At 41.7% G+C, this 18,716-nt stretch overlaps 2 protein-coding genes across 2 annotated transcripts; one reads left to right on the top strand and one right to left on the bottom strand.

The window, feature by feature from the left end:
- The first annotated feature begins 666 nt into the window (after window positions 1-666).
- LOC121162870 (olfactory receptor 7A10-like) lies at window positions 667-1,611 on the top strand. The gene has a single exon (XM_040990104.1). It carries the CDS (start codon window positions 667-669, stop codon window positions 1,609-1,611), a length of 945 nt encoding a protein of 314 aa, XP_040846038.1.
- Window positions 1,612-3,907: 2,296 nt separating this feature from the next.
- LOC121162868 (olfactory receptor 7A10-like) lies at window positions 3,908-4,834 on the bottom strand. The gene has a single exon (XM_040990103.1). It carries the CDS (start codon window positions 4,832-4,834, stop codon window positions 3,908-3,910), a length of 927 nt encoding a protein of 308 aa, XP_040846037.1.
- Window positions 4,835-18,716: the final 13,882 nt, after the last annotated feature.

The following is an 18,716-nucleotide window of genomic DNA, read 5'->3' as shown; positions in this document are numbered from 1 at the left end:
CCATCTTGAAGTGTGATGGGGATGAGCCTCCTGCCTGCCTCCATATTCTCAATCTCAGCCCTTTCCCTGTTGCTTAGTCTTTTCTTGGATTCTACTCTGATGGCTTTGATCATCAGAAATGAGCCCAGCCACAGGAACTCTGCATGACCCATGGCTCTTGTCAGACAACCCATTTCCCAGACAAATTTGTGCACCTGCTTTGTGTTCGTTGAGATCTTAATCTTTGACCAAATCTCACATTGTTTGCTGGGCTTCCATGAACTGCAGAAACAGGCAAGTACAACCCGATTTTCCCTGGCTCTCTTACCTGATTTCTTTCCTTTCCAGCAGAGCTGTGCATCCAGTGATGTGTTGCATGCTTTGTCTTGTCTTCTTCACTCTTAGGGATGCTTGTGTCTCAGCGTTGCTCACGCACTGCTGAAACGGAGCCTGGAACATGATGATTCAACATCCTATGCTCAAGGGCATCATGGAATATAATTGTAGCTGCAGGAGACACAGCCTCATGAGGAGGTGAGGATCATCAAGAGGAATTCTACACCACAGAACAGAAGCATTCTGGGGCATTCAGACTGACATGAAGAACACATATCATGGTTCTGGCAGCGTGTAACTAGTGCTCAGATCTATCATTTTTTTTCACATTTTGGTAGTCACATTGCTGACATGGAAGCAGGGAACTACACATGGGTTGTGGAATTCCTTCTCCAAGGCCTTTCCGAAGATCCAGGATTGCAGCCTCTCATCTTCATGTTATTTCTCTCCACGTACCTGGTCACTGTCAGCGGAAACCTACTCATTGTCCTGGCCATCCTCTCTGACCCCCACCTCCATGTGCCCATGTACTTCTTCCTCGCCAACCTGTCCTTGGTGGATGTCGGCTTCACCTCCACCACTGTCCCCAAGATGCTGGTGAACATCCAGATGCAGAGCAGAGCCATCAGCTATGCAGGCTGCATCACACAGATGTTCTTCTTTCTCCTATTTGGAGATCTGGATGACTTTCTGCTGGCTGTGATGGCCTATGACCGTTTTGTGGCCATCTGTCACCCCCTGCATTACACGGTCATCATGAACCCCCAGCTCTGTGTGCAGCTGGTTCTGTTGTGCTGGACTATCAGTGTCCTGTATGCCTTGTTACACAGCTTACTGGTGCTGAGGCTGAGCTTCGGCACACACGTGGAAATCCCTCACTTCTTCTGTGAGTTGAATCAGGTGATCCACAGAGCCTGTTCTGACACCTTTCTCAATGACCTCATGATGTATCTTGCAGCTGTACTGGTGGGAGGAGGTCCGCTGGCTGGGATCCTGTACTCTTACTCCAAGATCGCCTCCTCCATCCGTGCCATCTCGTCAGCTCAGGGCAAGTATAAAGCCCTTTCCACCTGTGCCTCTCACCTCTCTGTTGTTTCCTTGTTTTATGGAACAGCACTGGGTGTGTACCTCAGTTCAGCTGCTGCACACAACTCACACTCAACAGCCATGGCCTCGGTGATGTACACCGTGGTCACTCCCATGTTGAACCCCTTCATCTACAGTCTCAGGAATAATGATATCCAGAGGGCTGTGAAAACACATCTGAGGGAAATCTGCCGATGGCCTTTTTTTTAAGTCATAGCCCCAAATTAGGCCTTTAAGACTCAGGTCTTTAAAACTCAGGGCACAAGTTAGGAACATCTAACTTTTTTGTGTCATATTTTTAAAAGAGAATTCTTTAAAAGACAGAGAGAGTGAGAGGGAGGCAGGGAAAGAGAGGTCAACCACGCCCTGTTTCTGTTTCCCAGAAAAAGCATAGAATTTCTAGAAATATGATGTGTGGGCCACACTATTTTAGTTATGTGGGAATGTAATTCACAGTGATAATTAGATTTCCTTCTTCATTGCTACTCCGGTATAATAAACTTCCAATGGATTTTATGCATGGATATTTTAAGTGCTATTAAATACTGATAAGTGTCTTCCGAAAGCTTTTGGCAACCATAATCTGACAATGTCTCAACTTCCAGAAGCTTCCTAGGAAAAAGCACAACAAGGACAGGTTTCTGAAAACTTATCGCTCTACGAGAAATAGAAAGAATTCTCAGAACTCCAGTGACAAAACTGCTGTTTTCACAAATTTTCCACCCTAGCCAATAGGAAAGCAAGCTTTCATTACATGAGTTTAACAAATGAATGGAGATGTTCTAATGACTTTATTTTTTTGTACACAGCTTTTCTCTAGTATCTTTGAAATATTTGAAATAGCCCAGAAGTGGAAAACAAAGCAAATCTGCATCAATTCATGAGTAAATAAAATGTTGCCTGTGCATAAAAGAAAATCTTATTCAAGCACAGAGACGAATGAACTGCTGATACTGGTTGATATTCATTAACAGTCTTCCCCACCCCCTGTTAAGTCATTACACTGTCTCTTGTTCTAATGCCTTTTTAAAATTTTCTTTTGAAAAATCGTTATGGATAGAAAGACAGGTTTCAGGTATTTCATAAATAAAATTCTAAGAAATTCTTCATGTTTGCCTGCCTCATTCTCCTCTTCGTTCCTTTTTTTCACTGATTTTTTTCCAGTCATGTAATTTCAACTATAAAATCACAACTTTAATGTCAGCTAAAAAGCATAAAGGCTACTGCTGTACAGGAGTATGGACAAGGGTTAATAAAATAAAAAAACTCACAGCATGCCAGTTTTATTCTTATGCATTGTGTTTTTTTTTTTTTTTCCTGTGAGCATTCTCTATTAGCTATCACATATAAGAAAAGCATAAAATAGGCATCTTTTTGCTCTGGTTGGAATAGAACATTTAAACTTTTACTACAATGACTCTTAATAGTATGTTGTGTAAAAATAAACTACTAAGCTAAGAAGAAAAATATTGAATTGTGCCACATGACATTATTATTTTTAAAGATTTATTTCATTATTTTTATTGCCAAGTCAGATATATACAGAGAGGAGGAGAGACAGAAAGATCTTCAGTTTGATGATTCACTCCCCAAGCAGCCGCAGTGGCTGGTGCTGAGCCGATCCAAAGTCAGGAGCCCAGACCCTCCTCTGGGTCTCCCACGTGGGTACAGAGTCCCAAGGCTTTGGGCCACAATCAACTGCTTTCCCAGGCCACACACGTGGACCTTGATGGGAAGTGGGGCTGCTGGGAGTAGAACTGGCATTCATATGAGATCCCAGTGCGATCAAGGTGAGAACTTTAGCTGCTAGGCCACAGTGCCAGGTCCTCATATGATGTTATTTAACAAGAAATCGTATCCTGAGAAATCTGGACATTTCAATTCTGCACATTTAACCTCATGCAGTTCAAGGAGCATGTGCAATTGCTATGCTAATTAGGGTTCCATGCACAGGCATCTGTTATACATAAACAAGGGAAGGCTACTCAACAATAAAATCTTATCTTTTTGCAATAAATTTGGTGACAACCGGAGAACAGCATGTATACTCAAATAGGCCAATTCTTAAAAAGACAAATTTATGTGGTAAGGAGAATATTGAAATATCACAGGCATGATATGCAAAAAACAGAATATACACTGTAAAAAATACATATGGAATTAAAAGTTGTTTAGCACATAGACTAACACCTCATGTTTCTACTGCTAAATAAATAAAAATTTCTTTTATTTTTGAAACAACAATAACTCTAAGGGTGGGAAAAAAAGGAAAAAGTCAGGAAAAAAACACTGTGTGTCACCAGCGAAAAAACACACAATGCAATGCAATTATCTTTTATTTGTCGTATAAACAGAGGAATTATGCATTTAAAAAATGTAAAACTTGACAGAGAACAGACTAAGCAAGCTCTGATTCCTCCTCTGATAAATTCATGTCAGTATCTGACCTTGAGTCTGAGACATGAGTCACTGACACCGCTCAGCCCCAACACTGTGGGTTCCACGATCATTTACGAAACAACAGTCTTTTCAGAGCCCTCTTCATGTCTGTGTTCCTCAGGCTGTAGATGAAGGGGTTCAGCATGGGGGTGACCACGGTGTACATCACCGAGGCTGCTGCAGTTGAGGCTGAACTTGGGGCAGCACTGGCACTGAGGTACACACCTATGCTTGTGCCATAAAATAGGGAGATGGCGGAGAGGTGAGAGGCACAGGTGGAAAAGGCTTTATACTTGCCCTGAGCTGACGAGATGGCACGGATGGAGGAGATGATCTTAGAGTAAGAGTACAGGATCCCAGCCAGCGGACCACCCAATAGCAACACAGCTGCAAGATACATCATGAGGTCATTGAGAAAGGTGTCAGAACAGGCTCTGTGGATCACATGATTTGTCTCACAGAAAAAGTGGGGGATTTCCACGTGTGTGCAGAAGCTCAGCCTCAGCACCAGTAAGCTGTGCACCAGTGAATCTAAGGCAGCTAAGACCCAGCACACCAGAACGAGCTGCACACAGAGCCGGGGGGTCATGATGGCTGTGTAGTTCAGGGGGTGACAGATGGCCACAAGCCGATCATAGGCCATTACAGTCAAGAGTAAATCATCCAACCCAACAAACCATATAAAAAAGAACATCTGTGTGATGCAGCCCGCGTAGCTGATGGCTCTGCTCTGCGTCGGGATGTTCACCAGCATCTTGGGGACGGTGGTGGAGGTGAAGCAGACATCCACCAAGGACAGGTTGGCGAGGAAGAAGTACATGGGCGTGTGGAGGTGTGGATCAGAGAGGATGGCCAGGACGATGAGCAGGTTCCCACTGACAGTGACCAGGTACATGGAGAGGAACAGGCCAAAGATGAGAGGCTGAAGTGCTGGGTCCTCTGAGAATCCCAGGAGAAGGAATTCTAAAAACTGAGTTTGGTTTCTCATTTTCATGTGGTGCAGATCACTACCAAGAAGAAGTAATTGCAACTGAATCATATTTATGCAAAATAGACATAACCAACAGAGAAGTAGTCACAAATTCATGTTCCAGTTCAGAATGTAGGTCCTGTGTTTCAAATGGCTTAGTTCCTTCTGGTCCCACACAGAGGATCACTGACTAAGAATTCCTTGCCACCCTCAGTCTTTTCCTAAATCATCAGAAACTTCTCACACTGCATGTGATGTGCTTTGATCACTTGAAAAATACCCATTTATCAGTGGTTACAAACTCAGCATGGAATTTCCACTTGCATGTATCAAATAGAAAGCAGGGGATGAAGCAGTGCAGAATAAGTAGTTCCAACTATCTTAATAATTGGATTCAGTTCTGTTTATGAAAGATAAAGTGAACTGCAGTTAATTGGTGTCACTGGAGGCAGAAATGTTATAACTTTGAGTAAATGACTCAATCACGTTAAGCAAAGAGGAATCACAAGGAATGTCAAATGATAAGAACAACTCATCTCGGAGCAGTTGGAAATACATATACAACTGAATCGTTAAGACTCAGCTTGCACAACCAGAACTTTATAGATTTCATAACAACAGGGTTCAAACCCACGATGAGTCACTGACTTGAAGGCAGAAAAATACAAGCTGTCACAAGTCCTCTTAAAATTTGGTAAAGGTTCATCACAATGTTTTTGAAAATACAGCTAACAAATGCATTTTTTGTGCTTCCATTTTGTAAAATAGAAGATTCTCCAAATTTGCATGATGCTAGTATGGATTAGAGTATTTTTGCAACATTGTGGATCATAACAACCTACCTTCTAAATACATTTTTAATTGCACTGAAGTGCACTCAAGGGCATATCAAAGAACTCCATGGCGGAAAAAAAAAATGTTCACTGTGATCAATCCTTTATAGGTCAGAACAGTAAAGACAGGAATAAGTCAGGCTCACCTGACAGCTCACCAGGAAAGTGCTGACAAATTGCAGGAGACAATGCCAGGGGCTGGAAACCCTGGAGTGTATCCAACTCACAGATGATGCAATGACTTTTGAGCAGGTGTCTTTGATGGAGCTCTTTTGACTGCATCAATAAAATAACATTGATTCATGTGAGAGCGCAGTGTGAGAGCAGACAGAAGACTGTTAGATGTGTGTGTTCCAGCAGCTGCTACTCTCAGGATTTTCATGCAAGCATTTCCTGTCACTACTGGGAGAGTCAGTTACATCCCATCTTAACAATCAGAATGGGCAGAGTGGTAACTCAAGTCTGCAGAGGCTGTCCCAGGGCCAGCAGTAGTCATTGTCCGTCCTCTAACCAGCTTTCAGTGGTGAATAACCAAGCTCTCTCTCTCTACAAAACTGACAGAACCTCACTGCACCACATGTCCCTCCACACAGAAAATTCTTTCTCTATTGCTCCAGATCTCCAAATGCTGCAAAGCTGGGAATTTGTAATTGAGGAAACACATAGCATTCGTTGTCTGTTAGAAATTATCTTTTCTTGCCCTCATTTTTTCATTAGCAATGCTTATTGTCATAGCACATTCAGCATTCCCTCCTGTTTGAATCAATGACAAGTGCATTCAATAGTTAAGTATAGCAGTGAGTAACCCAAGACCTATCCCAGGTGTTAGCTACATTAGTCCAGTTCTAGGTTAACCCCAGTGAAAGCTGTCTGTGTCCATAGTTTGGGATTCCTCCTGCAATGTCTGCCAAACTCACCTGCATGGCAACTCTATGACTAAAGTGTCTTTATAGGTGCCATAATCCCTCCCTGGAAGGTGGATGCTGCAGATTGAAGCTCTGTCCCAGGCACAGCGCAGAGTAGGATGGAAGCTCTGGCCCCTGAGCCAGACTCAGGACCCCAAATGCAACAAGCAGGCTGCTTCTAGCCCAAGGTAGCACAGTCTGAGGGACCACAGCAGAGGACCCACTTACAACTCCTGGCACCTGCTCATTAGGCAGCTCCCTTAACTCCAAGCACCTGCTGGCCCTGAGGGAATGTGACCATGACACAAAGCCATTTTTTTGCAGGTGTTTCCCAAGAGACCATGATGGACTCAAGTGAATCCTCTTTCTCCTGCTAGGTAATCCCTGTTACAATGAACTTGGATATTTTATGTCTTATTAAGTACTGGTAAATGTTTTTTGAAAACTTGCAGAATGCTTCTCACCCTATAGAAACCTCATGGGAAGAATGGCAACAAGGACAGGTTTATGATAACTTATCATCCTGAGAGGAGTAGGAACATTTCTCAGAACACCAAGGAAGAAACAGGTGTTCTCACAAAGATTTTTTTTTTAAGATTGATTTATTTACTTATATTGGAAAGGCGGATGTGCAGAGAGGAAGAGAGACAAGAGGAAGATCTTCCATCCGATGATTCACTCTTCAAGTGGCAACAACAGCTGGAGCTGAGTCAGTCTGAAGCCAGGAGCTCTTCCGTGTCTCCCATCCGGATGCTGGATCCCAAGGCTTTGGACCATCCTGGACTGCTTTCCAAGGCCACAGGCAGGGAGCTGGATGGGAAGCGGGTCTTCAGGGATTAGCACTGGCACCCATATGGGATCCTGGTACATGCAAGGGAAGGACTTTAACCCCTATGCTATCACACCACGCCCCTCATAAAGTTTTTATCCCAACACCAATGAGAGCAACATTGATATTGCATGAGTGTAACACATGGGTGAGAAATTTAAAAGAAATTAAAAAAAAATTTGTATGGATCTAAGAACAAATTTCAGATAGTTCATGAATAAAATTCTAAGAAATTAGGCGTTCCTGCCTCAGACTCACGCAATGTGAGAAGTTTTTGATGATTTAGGAAAAGATTTAGGATGGCAAGGAATACTTAGTGATTCACTCCGTGGGACCAGAAGGAAGGAAGTGAGCTGCATCCAATTGTTGCAAACTACGAGTTTTTCTTTTTATGACTTATTGGCATTCCCATGTGTGTTGACCATGCTTTGTTAATCCAGTAGCTTTTTCATGGACATCCACATTGAGTCCATATCTTAGTGTCTAAGATTTCTGCGTTTATAAATGTCTGTGCGTGATTTTAAGAATATTTCATTGTAAGGGCAGAGGCCTGGTGGAGCCCTGCATTCACTTATTTGTTCTCTCCATGCCTGCATCACCAGGTGGTAGGTGATATCTCAAGTAATTGGGTCCCTGACATCCACGTGGGAGATGTGGGTTGAGTTCCTGGCTCCTGGGTTACAGCTGCTGAGCACAGGTTGTTGTGGGATTTTGGGGAGTGAACCAGTAGACAGGCTCAATCTTTCCTCAGATACATGAAGGAAACAATGTGGAAATAATAGTCTCACCCACTTTCCTGTAGCCCTTGAACCTTTTTCCCTACTGAACTATGTAAAGATTTGTCAAAAATATAATTTAAAAAATGGGGAAAAAAAACAAACAAACAAGAAAAAGAAAGCTAAGCTTTCAGATCTGTGCCAAAGCATGACCATAAGTCTTCAAAAACGCTGGAGAAATACAGTCAAAGGGCCTGGAGCGGTAGCCTAGTGGCTAAAGTTCTCTCCTTGCATGAGCCTGTATCCCAGTTGGGCAGTAGTTCTGATCCTGCTGGCCTTACGTCCCATCCAGCTCCTGGCTTGTGGCCTGGGAAAGGAGTCAAGGACAGTCCATAGCCTTGGGACCCTGCACCTGTGTGGGAGACCCGGAAGAAGCTCCTGGCTTCTGGTTTCAGAATGGCTCAGCTCCAGCCATTGTGGCCGCTTGGGGAGTGAATCAGCAGATGAAAGATCTTCCTCTCTGTGTCTCCTCCTCTCTTTATATCTGTCTTTGCAATTAAAAAAAAAATTACAAATGAAGGCTATGCTTATTTTGGTGCACAAATGATGAATAATATATATTTCTCTGAATTCATATGGATTCTCACAGGTAGTGATTAAAGCCTTTTTGCAACGCACATGTTGGCCCAGAGAAATTTAATGTTCCAATATATATTTTTATGATCTTTGACGTAGACTTCAACTACACAACAAACGACATCAAGCCAGTAAAACGATGTTGACAATGGCCAACCCTTGCAGGTAAGAAGTCAATAAAGACAGGAATAAAAGTCTCTCACCTGACAGCACACTAGGAAATGCTGCAATTGCACTAGACAGTATGAGTGGCTGGAAACCCTTGAGTGTATCCAACACACAGACGTTGCAATGACTGTCCAGCATGTGGCTGATAGAGTTCTTATTACTGCATCATTAAATAACACAGAGTTATGTGAGAACGCAATGTGAGAGATCAGAAGGCCCTGAGAAATGAGAGTTCCAGCAGCTGATGTAATCGGGATTTCCATGCAGACATTTCCCCTCTCCTGGCCCTTTACTGTCAATGCAGGGAGAGTCGGTTACAACTCAATAACAACCCGAAAGGGCAGGGTGGTGATTCATGGGGTAGAGGCTGTTCCAGGGCCTGGAGTTGTAATCTCCCCTCCTCTAGTGGGTCGCGTGTGGTGAACAACCAAGCAACCTCGCACTGGAAAATTGATATAACCTCAGTCCACCACATGTACCTCTACAAGAAACATCCCTGCTCTCCACCGCCAGCTCTCCAGATGCTGCTAAGTTGGCTCCATCCACTCTAGGCATTTAAGGCGCTCATTGCCTAGCAGAATTAATCTTTTCTTGCCATCGTTTCTTCAGCAGTCATGACCGCTGTCCTAGGAGATCCAAACGTTTTCCGGCCCTTTGGTAATCAAGAAGAAACACATTCATTGGTTAAATACACAAAACCCCAACACATTCCTGGGAGTGCTAGCTAGGTCAGTGCAACTCCTGCTTGACCCAGCGAATGCTCTTTGTGTCCACACTTTGGGGCCCCTCTGCAGTTCATCTAGACTTACCTGTATGGGAACTGTGGATGACATGACTATATGGAAGCACAAGTTATTCCCGGGATGTTGCATGGTGGAGACTGAAGCTCCATCCCAGGCATGCAAGAGGAAGGAGGGAAGAACTCATTTCTGAGCCAGACGCAGGACCCCAAATGCAACAACTGGGTTACTTCTAGCCCAAGGTTGCACAGTCAGAGGGAACACAGCAAAAGAGCTACTTACAGCTCATGTAATCCAGCAGGTGCTGTGATCCCACAGAGCTGAGCCCATAATATCCTAGAGAATCTACCTCTAAATCCAGTTCTGCTGAGTGCTCGGATCCTTCTTCATGTAGCCCATCCCTGCTCTGACATGGAGATCTACTGTGGCCTAGCACAGCCAGGTATGCCCACTCTCACCAGACTTTATGCACCAGCAGGCAGCGGTTGTTGCTGCTTAGTCCAATAGAGGTCTCCCTCCTGGGCTGGTGCTTTGCTCTGGCTCAGATATGTCCTCTAGTTTTTCCAGAGTAAACCACTTCTCCTTTCCTGTCTTCTTGCTGGTAGAGTGCTGGTAAGTATATCCCAAAAGAACAAATACCATACAATCTCTCTCATATATGGAAGTCGCCATGGAAAGTGTCACTCCAATAGTCCATTGTGCATTTTTCTTTTTTGATTGATTGTTTGCTTTTTTTGGGAACAACAACTCTTACAGGGCTATCATTTCCTTTTTATTCAAACAGCATCCCACGGAATGATGATGTGTCCAGGGGTTGAAATCCCAGAAAAAACCATGTCTGATGAGCAGGCATAAGGAGCTGTGCACAGCTCTCCTGCCAGGAACCACCATGTTGGCTGTCTGGGGTTTGGTTGAGTCCAGCTCAGGAAGAGATTGACATTCTGTCCGGCTGCCCAAATTGGGAAATTGTCTCTGTCACCATGTGGAAGCTCCCATGAAATTGTTTGTATTTCCACTTAAAGACCTGCCCTTTTGACACGCCTCCAAGTAAGTCTGAATGTCCAGGAGGTGCTTCAGAAAAGGCTCAGAGGACATCAGCCAAGAGCATACACCTGCAGCCAACTGAGAGCCACATTCTCCTAGACCTGGGCCAAGAGGGGGCAGGATGCAGGGAGGCCTGCTTGCCTGAGTCATGATCTCAGTAAAGAGCTTGTGCCTGGGGATGAAAAAGGACATGTCCGTGGAACTCAGCAAGGCAGGGTCGCTGGATACAGGGAATTGAATGTAACCAAAGCTTACTACAGCAGGGAATGTGACAGGTCAAACAACTGAGGGGTTTCTGATGACTTGTGCAATGAAGGGCTAGAGTGCAGGGTTTTGGGTGTGGATGGCTATCCAGGGACATGAGGGCAGGTCATTTTTATCTGTGACATGGGCCTAAGTGAACATGCTCTGAAGTTAATAAGAAAAATCCAGAACGAGATAAAACTCTAGCTGCAGAAGCAGTTCCTGTGTCACACACACTATAGCCTCTTCTCTCGTGTGGTTGATTCACACGACCAAAACATCTAATGGGCAAAAACAGGTGCACTCATGAACTTCACCATATATTTCTCAGAGGTGTCCAAAAGTTTACAGAAGAATCAATATGACAGAAAAAAAATAGATCTAAAAAAATTGTGTTCTTCCTCATTCTTCTCTGTGAAAATTTGAGTCCATTTGCATTTTCTTAGATCTGCAGCAGAAGATACTTAGGGTTTGGTGAGACGCTGCCTGCACTGCAGTTTTCTGGGTGTGCATATTTCTGCTGGTGCTTGTGTTTCTGCTACTTGTTGGTGCTTCTGATCGAGTGATGGCATCTATTTTTAAAACTTATATCACTTAAACCTTCATTCTGAAAGCACCTGTTATCATTTGACTGAACATCATGTTTGTATTTCATAAGCATGTTTGAATCCTACTATTCATGCAACATGTGAAATTATACTGTTAGACAGTATTTCTTTCCACCCTTTTATCTATTTTAAAATTTCAAAATGTAGGATTGAGCAGGGGAACAACGGCAGCATGTCACTCTGCTCCAAAAACTGTGAATATCGAATACGTTAGATGCCATTTCTTTGTATAAATTGGAGCTCAAAGTTGTTAAAAAAAAGTTAAAATTTAAAACATTTTTAAAAATAATTATAACTGCTCCCACTAGGAGGAAAACAAATCCCTCTAAAAGCCTACCTTCACTGCTGTGCAAAACATTCATCCCTCTGACAGCGACTCTCTATGTCCAATGCACATAACCATGTACTGTCTATACAAATATATGAAAATAATCCTTCACACAGCATGCGTTCTTGTCAAAGTCAGGAGGGTTTACCCACCGGAAGATCTGTGTCCTTCTACATGCTCACCGACATTCGTTTTCACTGTAAAGTCTACGATTCAATCCTTTGAAACAAAATTTTCATTTATTTGTGAAAATAAGAAAGAGTGACAGGAAGAGAGTGAGAGCATTCATCTAGTCCGACAGTGAAGGCAGATAGGGTGGAACCAGGAGCCAGGAACTCCATCTGGCTCTCCCATACAGAAGACAGGGATCTAAGCACTGGGTCAGCTTCTGCTGCCTTCCCAGGAGCCAGGAACTCCATCTGAGTCTCCCAGGTGCATGGGAAGGATGTATGGACCGGGGTCAGCTTCTGCTGCCTTCCCAGGAGCCAGGAACTCCATCTGAGTCTCCCATGTGCATGGCAAGGATGTGTGCACTGGGGTCAGCTTCTGCTGCCTTCCCAGGAGCCAGGAACTCCATCTGGGTCTCCCAGGTGCATGGCAAGGATGTATGGACTGGGGTCAGCTTCTGCTGCCTTCCCAGGTGCATCCCCAGAGCTGCACCTGCAGCAGAGCAGCTGGGACTCAAAGTACAGCTCTGATAAGGGACGCCAGCCTTGTCAGAGGCGCTTTGCTTGTCACAGACATAACAATAGGTTAGGGGCAGACCCACTCTGTTTCTCCACTTAGAGAGACAACTGTGCCAGACCTTATGAAACATTTTGACTTTGCTAAATTGTAACACTGTTTTTCCATGGACTCAATTTTGTCTTGAATACTCTTCCTTTGTCTCCTCATTTTATGTTGGTTGCCATAAAGCCCATGTTTGTTGTCTGATGTGAGATAATGTCCCTGATGTAGAGAAAGAATATTTTGCATCATAGAATATCTACATATGAAATGCATATTAAATATTTGAAAATTTGTTCAGTCTCAAAATATTCTTCACATAATACGTTTAAGGTAAATGAACCTGTCAGGAATTTAAAATAAACAGCCATATTATCTAAAAGATAACTATTGATGAAGATAATCAATTTTGACATTGAATCTGCTCTATGCTAGAATATTCCGTGTCACATATTTTGTTATCAGATGCTCATTAACTGATTTATGAATGCGTGGTTATATTTACCTTTTGCTATGCAGTTCATGTTGATGACTTTCCTCTGTTTAACATTTTTGGAGAATCTTGATGATTTCAACTTTCCTCCCGCTCTTGCCGCTTTCTTACTCAATTCTATTTCTATGTTATGCGCCACTATTCAGGGGAACATGTCAGGATTGAAAGACCAATAAAACAGGTAAGCTGGCTGCTCATTTAGCCCTTGCAGCCGCAACAGAGAGAAAACACCACGTAACTAAAGAAATGGTTGGGCCCGGCGGCGTGGCCTAGTGGCTAAAGTCCTCACCTTGAACGCACCCGGGATCCCATATGGGCGCCGGTTCTAATCCCGGCAGCTCCACTTCCCATCCGGCTCCCTGCTTGTGGCCTGGAAAAGCAGTCAAGGACGGCCCAAAGCCTTGGGACCCTGCACCTGTGTGGGAGACCCGGAAGAGGCTTCTGGCTCATGGCTTTGGATTGGCATTGCATCGACCGTTGTGCTCACTTGGGGAGTGAATCATCGGACGGAAGATCTTCTTTCTGTCTCTCCTCTCTATATATCTGCCTTTGTCATAAATAAATAAATCAAAAAAAAAAAAAGAAAGAATATCATGAAGTAAGATGTATCTCTGAAAATTGTTTCTATAAAAATAAAAGAAGAAATGGTTGAAACATGATGTCTCAAGGGACACATCCGAAGGAGAATGTTTATTTCCTGTAAAATCAAAAGTTATTTTTGCAATGAATGTGTGCAGAAGAGACTGTGTGTGTTAGGCAAAGGCCAGAAGTAGGACCTGAGAGTGCTCAGCGGATTTATGAGACGAGAGACAAAACCTCAAAATAACAGAACAGCAAATAGGACGTGCCTGAAAAGGGCAATGCAGGCCTTCCCTCAGCAGCAGCCAGATCACATAGAGACCAACTGCTCAAATAGTATGCACTATTGGGAAAATAACTGTGGTTGACACAACAAGTTCCAAGACAAATGTTGCTGTTCTTTGGCTGCTGCCTTTGGGGAATTGCTGGTTTATTCTCTTTGCTCATCTTTTCTTATTGTATTTGTTCTTCTTGTATTCAGAACGTTTCTCATTTCTGCAAGGATATCACCACTTGAGTCTTTTTTTGCTGTGCATCAAGAAGCTATTATTATTGTGTTGAACTCCTGCCAAAACACATGAGTCCTGTGGCTCAGAACATGACCAGAAGGGGAAATCTTCACACTCCCTTGCTGGATTGCAACTTACCTTAGTGAATGTGAGACACAGGGTTACGTGAGGACCAGATTGGGCAATACTACAGCACCTGTCAGCACGCAGGTAGGCTGGTCTCAGGGCAGGCAGTCTGGAATAGGCCCCAGAACACTGCTACTCAGATGAGCCATCCCTTGATGACATGCTCAACATCCCCTGATGGCCCAGATGAGCTGGCTGTCATGTCTCCATGATGTCCACTACTCAGACATCAGCAACAGAGGAGACACAGTCCCAACACCTGCACTCTAAGGTTAGAATCCAGTGATCCACTTGGAGAGTCCCCAGAAATCTCACATGGGGTGACCTCAGACTTGACTCTTGTGTGCATTTTCCAGGGCAGGCTCAGTTTCAGTCCATCACCTACACCAGGCAACAAAAATACTATTGCCTAGAACCAGTTAACCCATGACCTGATGGATGCTGTGGCCAACCAATAGGTACAGCTTGGCAAGCAAGTGCTTACAGTTCCCTTGCCAGGCATGTTCCCAGCACCAGAACTTGAACCTGCCAAAGGTAAATGCAATCTTGGTTGAGAGGACTCACATCTAATCCTGGCACTTGTCAGTTGGGCTGTGGCCTAGCTCCCATTCAGGCTCTTGTGTTTGCCAATTAAGATGGTAACTGCCCCTAACCCAATCCCAGCTCTCTCACTCACCAGTAGAAGCAGTCGCCAGCAAGGGAGTCTCCAAAGTTACCCTTCCATGCCTACTCATAGTTCCTGGTCTTGTGTGTGCCAGTTGGTACTACAGCCCAGTCTGAGATGGCCCCATTGAATAGTACGATTTTGATTTTTTATTTTTTCAAACATATTTTTCCCTTTTTAACTAAATTATTTTATAGACTTTTAAAGAAAACATTTTCATTTATTTAGGGTAGATAATATGAGCATTGATAAGTGTAAGCAATATGTAATAATCAAAACAGAATAATTGCATTTGCATTTCCTTAAATATTATGCTATTAAGTAGTGGGCCTGACACTGGGGCCTAGTGGCTAAAGGTCTTGCTTTGCATATGCCAGAATCACATATGGATGCAGGGTCTAATCCCAGTGGCCATGCTTGAATCCAGCTCCTTGCTTGAGGCCTGGGAAAGTAATTGAGTCCAAAGCCTTGGGATCCTGCTTCCAAGTGGGAGACTGGAAGAAGCTCCTGGCTTCTGGTTTTGGATTGGCTCAGCTCTGACCATTGCATTCACTTGGGGAGTGAATCACCAGACAGAAAATCTTCCTCTATCTCTCCTTCTCTCTGTATCTCTGATATCTCCAAAAGAATAAATACATTATATATATATGTGTGTGGTGTGTGTTATCCTATATAAAAATTGATAAATCTAAAATTCTGCTTAATTTGAAATATGTAATAAATTATTATAAATATATTATGTAATATATTTATTACATGTATTATACTATATTATTATAATTATGAGTATAATAATGTATAATGCAATATGTTATAATGTATATTATTATATTATATAAATATATTCTATATTATATTATTATATTATATATAATATAAATATATTATATATAACAAAGTATTATTATAATAATATAATAATATAATATAGAATATATTGTTATAATATAATATGATTATATTATAATATATAATATATGTTAATATATAATAATATGTAATAATATATATAATAAGATGTATTATATATAATACATATAACATTATAATTATCTATAATTATATATAATTATACAATATATAATTATAATATATATATAATATATATTTATATATATCTTATATATATAATATATAATTATATATATTATACAATATATAATTATATATTATATTATATAATATATAACATTATATAATATTATATATAATATTACATATTATATAATATAAAACATATTATATTATATATTCATATAATATAATATATAATAACATAATATATTATATAATGTATATTAGTATATATTTTATTATATATAATATTATATTCTCTATATTAATATATTAATATATAATATATATAGCAATATACATTATATTATATTATACATATAATATACATTATATTATATATATTATATAATTATATATAATGTATATATAATTATATACAATATATATTATATAATTATTATTATATTATACATGTAATGAATATGTAATTAATTATTATTAACTACTTCCTGTTACACTCAGGCTGAGTGCACCACTAACCATTATATTCAACAAGTAAAAAATCAGAAAAATCAGTTACCAGGAGTGGAAACAACGATCCAATCTCATGATTCTCTTTCCATTTCTACATTATATTTGTGTTCAATGCTAAATATGACATACTGGGTGACACATGATAGTTGTCTTATAGGAACTGGTTTGTCTCACTAAGCAACACAAGAATGGTAGGTAGTTGGCGATTGCCACAGAGCAGGAGAAAGAGGGAGGATTCACTTGAGTCCATCATGGTCTCTTGGGAAACACCTGCAAGAACACGGCGCTGTGTCATGGCCAGAGTCCCTCAGGGCCAGCAGGTGCTTAGAGGTCAAGGAGCTGCCTAATGAGCAGGTGCCAGGAGCCGTAAGGAGCTCCTCTGCTGTGGTCCCTCGGACTGTGCAACCTTGGGCAAGGAGCAGCCTGCTTGTTGCATTTGGGTCTGAGTCTCCCTCAGAAACGAGTGCTTCCCTCCTTCCCTCTTCCACAGTTCTCATGCAGGTGAGCTTGGTAGACACTGCAGAAGGGACCCCAGACTGGGGTCACAGACAGCTTTTCCTGGGGTTAACCTAGAACTGAAATAACGCAGCTGACACCTGGGATAGGTCTGGGGTGGTAACTGCTATATTTCACTATTGAATACGTTTGTCAGTAATTATCAAAGGGGAAAAAAATGTTGGATTTCCTAGGACAATAAACATTGCTAATGAAGAAACGAGGACAAGGAAAGATCAATTCTAACGGACAATGAGTGTTATAAGTTTCCTAGAGTACGTATGGCCGATTTTGCCATATTTGGGGATCTGGAGGAAGTAGAGGGGATTTTCTCTGTAGGGGGGCACGTGGTTGAGTGAGGTCGTACCACATTTGCAGGGACAAGGACCTCTTACCCACAGATGCAACTGATGAAAGAAGCCAAGGAAACAACCCCTGGCCCTGGAACAGCCTCTGCAGACTCAGTCAACACCCTGTCTGTTCAGGCAGTGAAGAGTTGCTGTAACTGATTGTCCCAGTACTTACAGGAAAGAACTAAGTGAGCAGAATTGTTTAAATGAATCCTTGGTAGTAACAACTGCTGAAATTCATGTGTCTCAGGGTCTTCTGTCTGTTCTTATTACGCTCTCACATGACTTAGCGTTATCTTAATCATACAGTAAGTACAGCTCTGTCAATGGTACCAACTTGAAAGTTACTACATCACCTGTGAGTTGGATACACTCAAGGCTTTCCTGTCAGTCTCATTTTCTCCTGCAATTTCAGTGCTTTCCTGGTGTGCTGTCAGGTGAGAGATTTTTATTCCTGTCCTCATGGTCTTCTTACCTACAAAGATTGGCAATCTTTAACAGCTTGCTTTCTTTCTGACATGGACTTAAATTGATGCGTACTTGAGTTTATTTCAGTACAATTGAAAATATATTCACGTGGTAGGTTGTTTTGCTCCCAAAAAAGTCTGAAGCAAAAATACATCTTAATCCGTACTTATGAGAGGCCCAAAATTCAAACAACTGTGTTTTACAAAATGTATGCACAAAAATAAGTGAAGATTTTCGCTGCATTTTCTAAGACATTCTGATGAACCCTCCCTCAGTAGAATGTAAGAAGATGTGTGAACGCTTGTATTTTGTTGTCAAAGTCATGAACTCATCCTGGGTTCCACAAACACATATATTAAATACAAAAATTTAGTTTTACAAACGAAGCCTTAGTAAGTCAGTTTTATATATATTTGCAACCTACCCCACGCTGTTTTTCTTATCATCTGACATGCTTTGTGATTGTTTTTTGGTTAACATGATTGAGTCATTTGCTCGCAATTGTAGCACTTCTGTCATTACTTGTCCCATGTACGTGAGGATCAGTTTATTTCATAATCAGAACTGAATATTTTTTGTATTAAGATATATGGGACCACAAGTTATGCACCGTTTCTCCCCCTGATCTTTCCTTCATGCATTCAATTGGGAAATCAATGGTGAGTTTTTAACTTCTGATGAATAAATATTACTCAACTGGTCAAAAAATATGTCATTAGCTATGAGAAGCATTTGATGGCGTATGGTCAGTGATTTAACTTGGAAGCATCAAAACCCAGTTAAATTCTGAATGGGAAAACATACAGTTGGGATTTCTGCTGTGTTGGTTACATCAGTATTTTATGAATATGATTTAGTTGCAACTGCTTTTTCCCAACAGTGATCTGCACCACTC

The sequence above is a fragment of the Ochotona curzoniae genome, unplaced genomic scaffold (genome assembly GCF_017591425.1).
Source record: "Ochotona curzoniae isolate NIBS_2020 unplaced genomic scaffold, NIBS_Ocur_1.0 contig_584, whole genome shotgun sequence".
In the NCBI taxonomy this organism is placed as follows: Eukaryota; Metazoa; Chordata; class Mammalia; order Lagomorpha; family Ochotonidae; genus Ochotona; species Ochotona curzoniae.
This window is presented reverse-complemented; position numbering and strand designations above follow the sequence as displayed.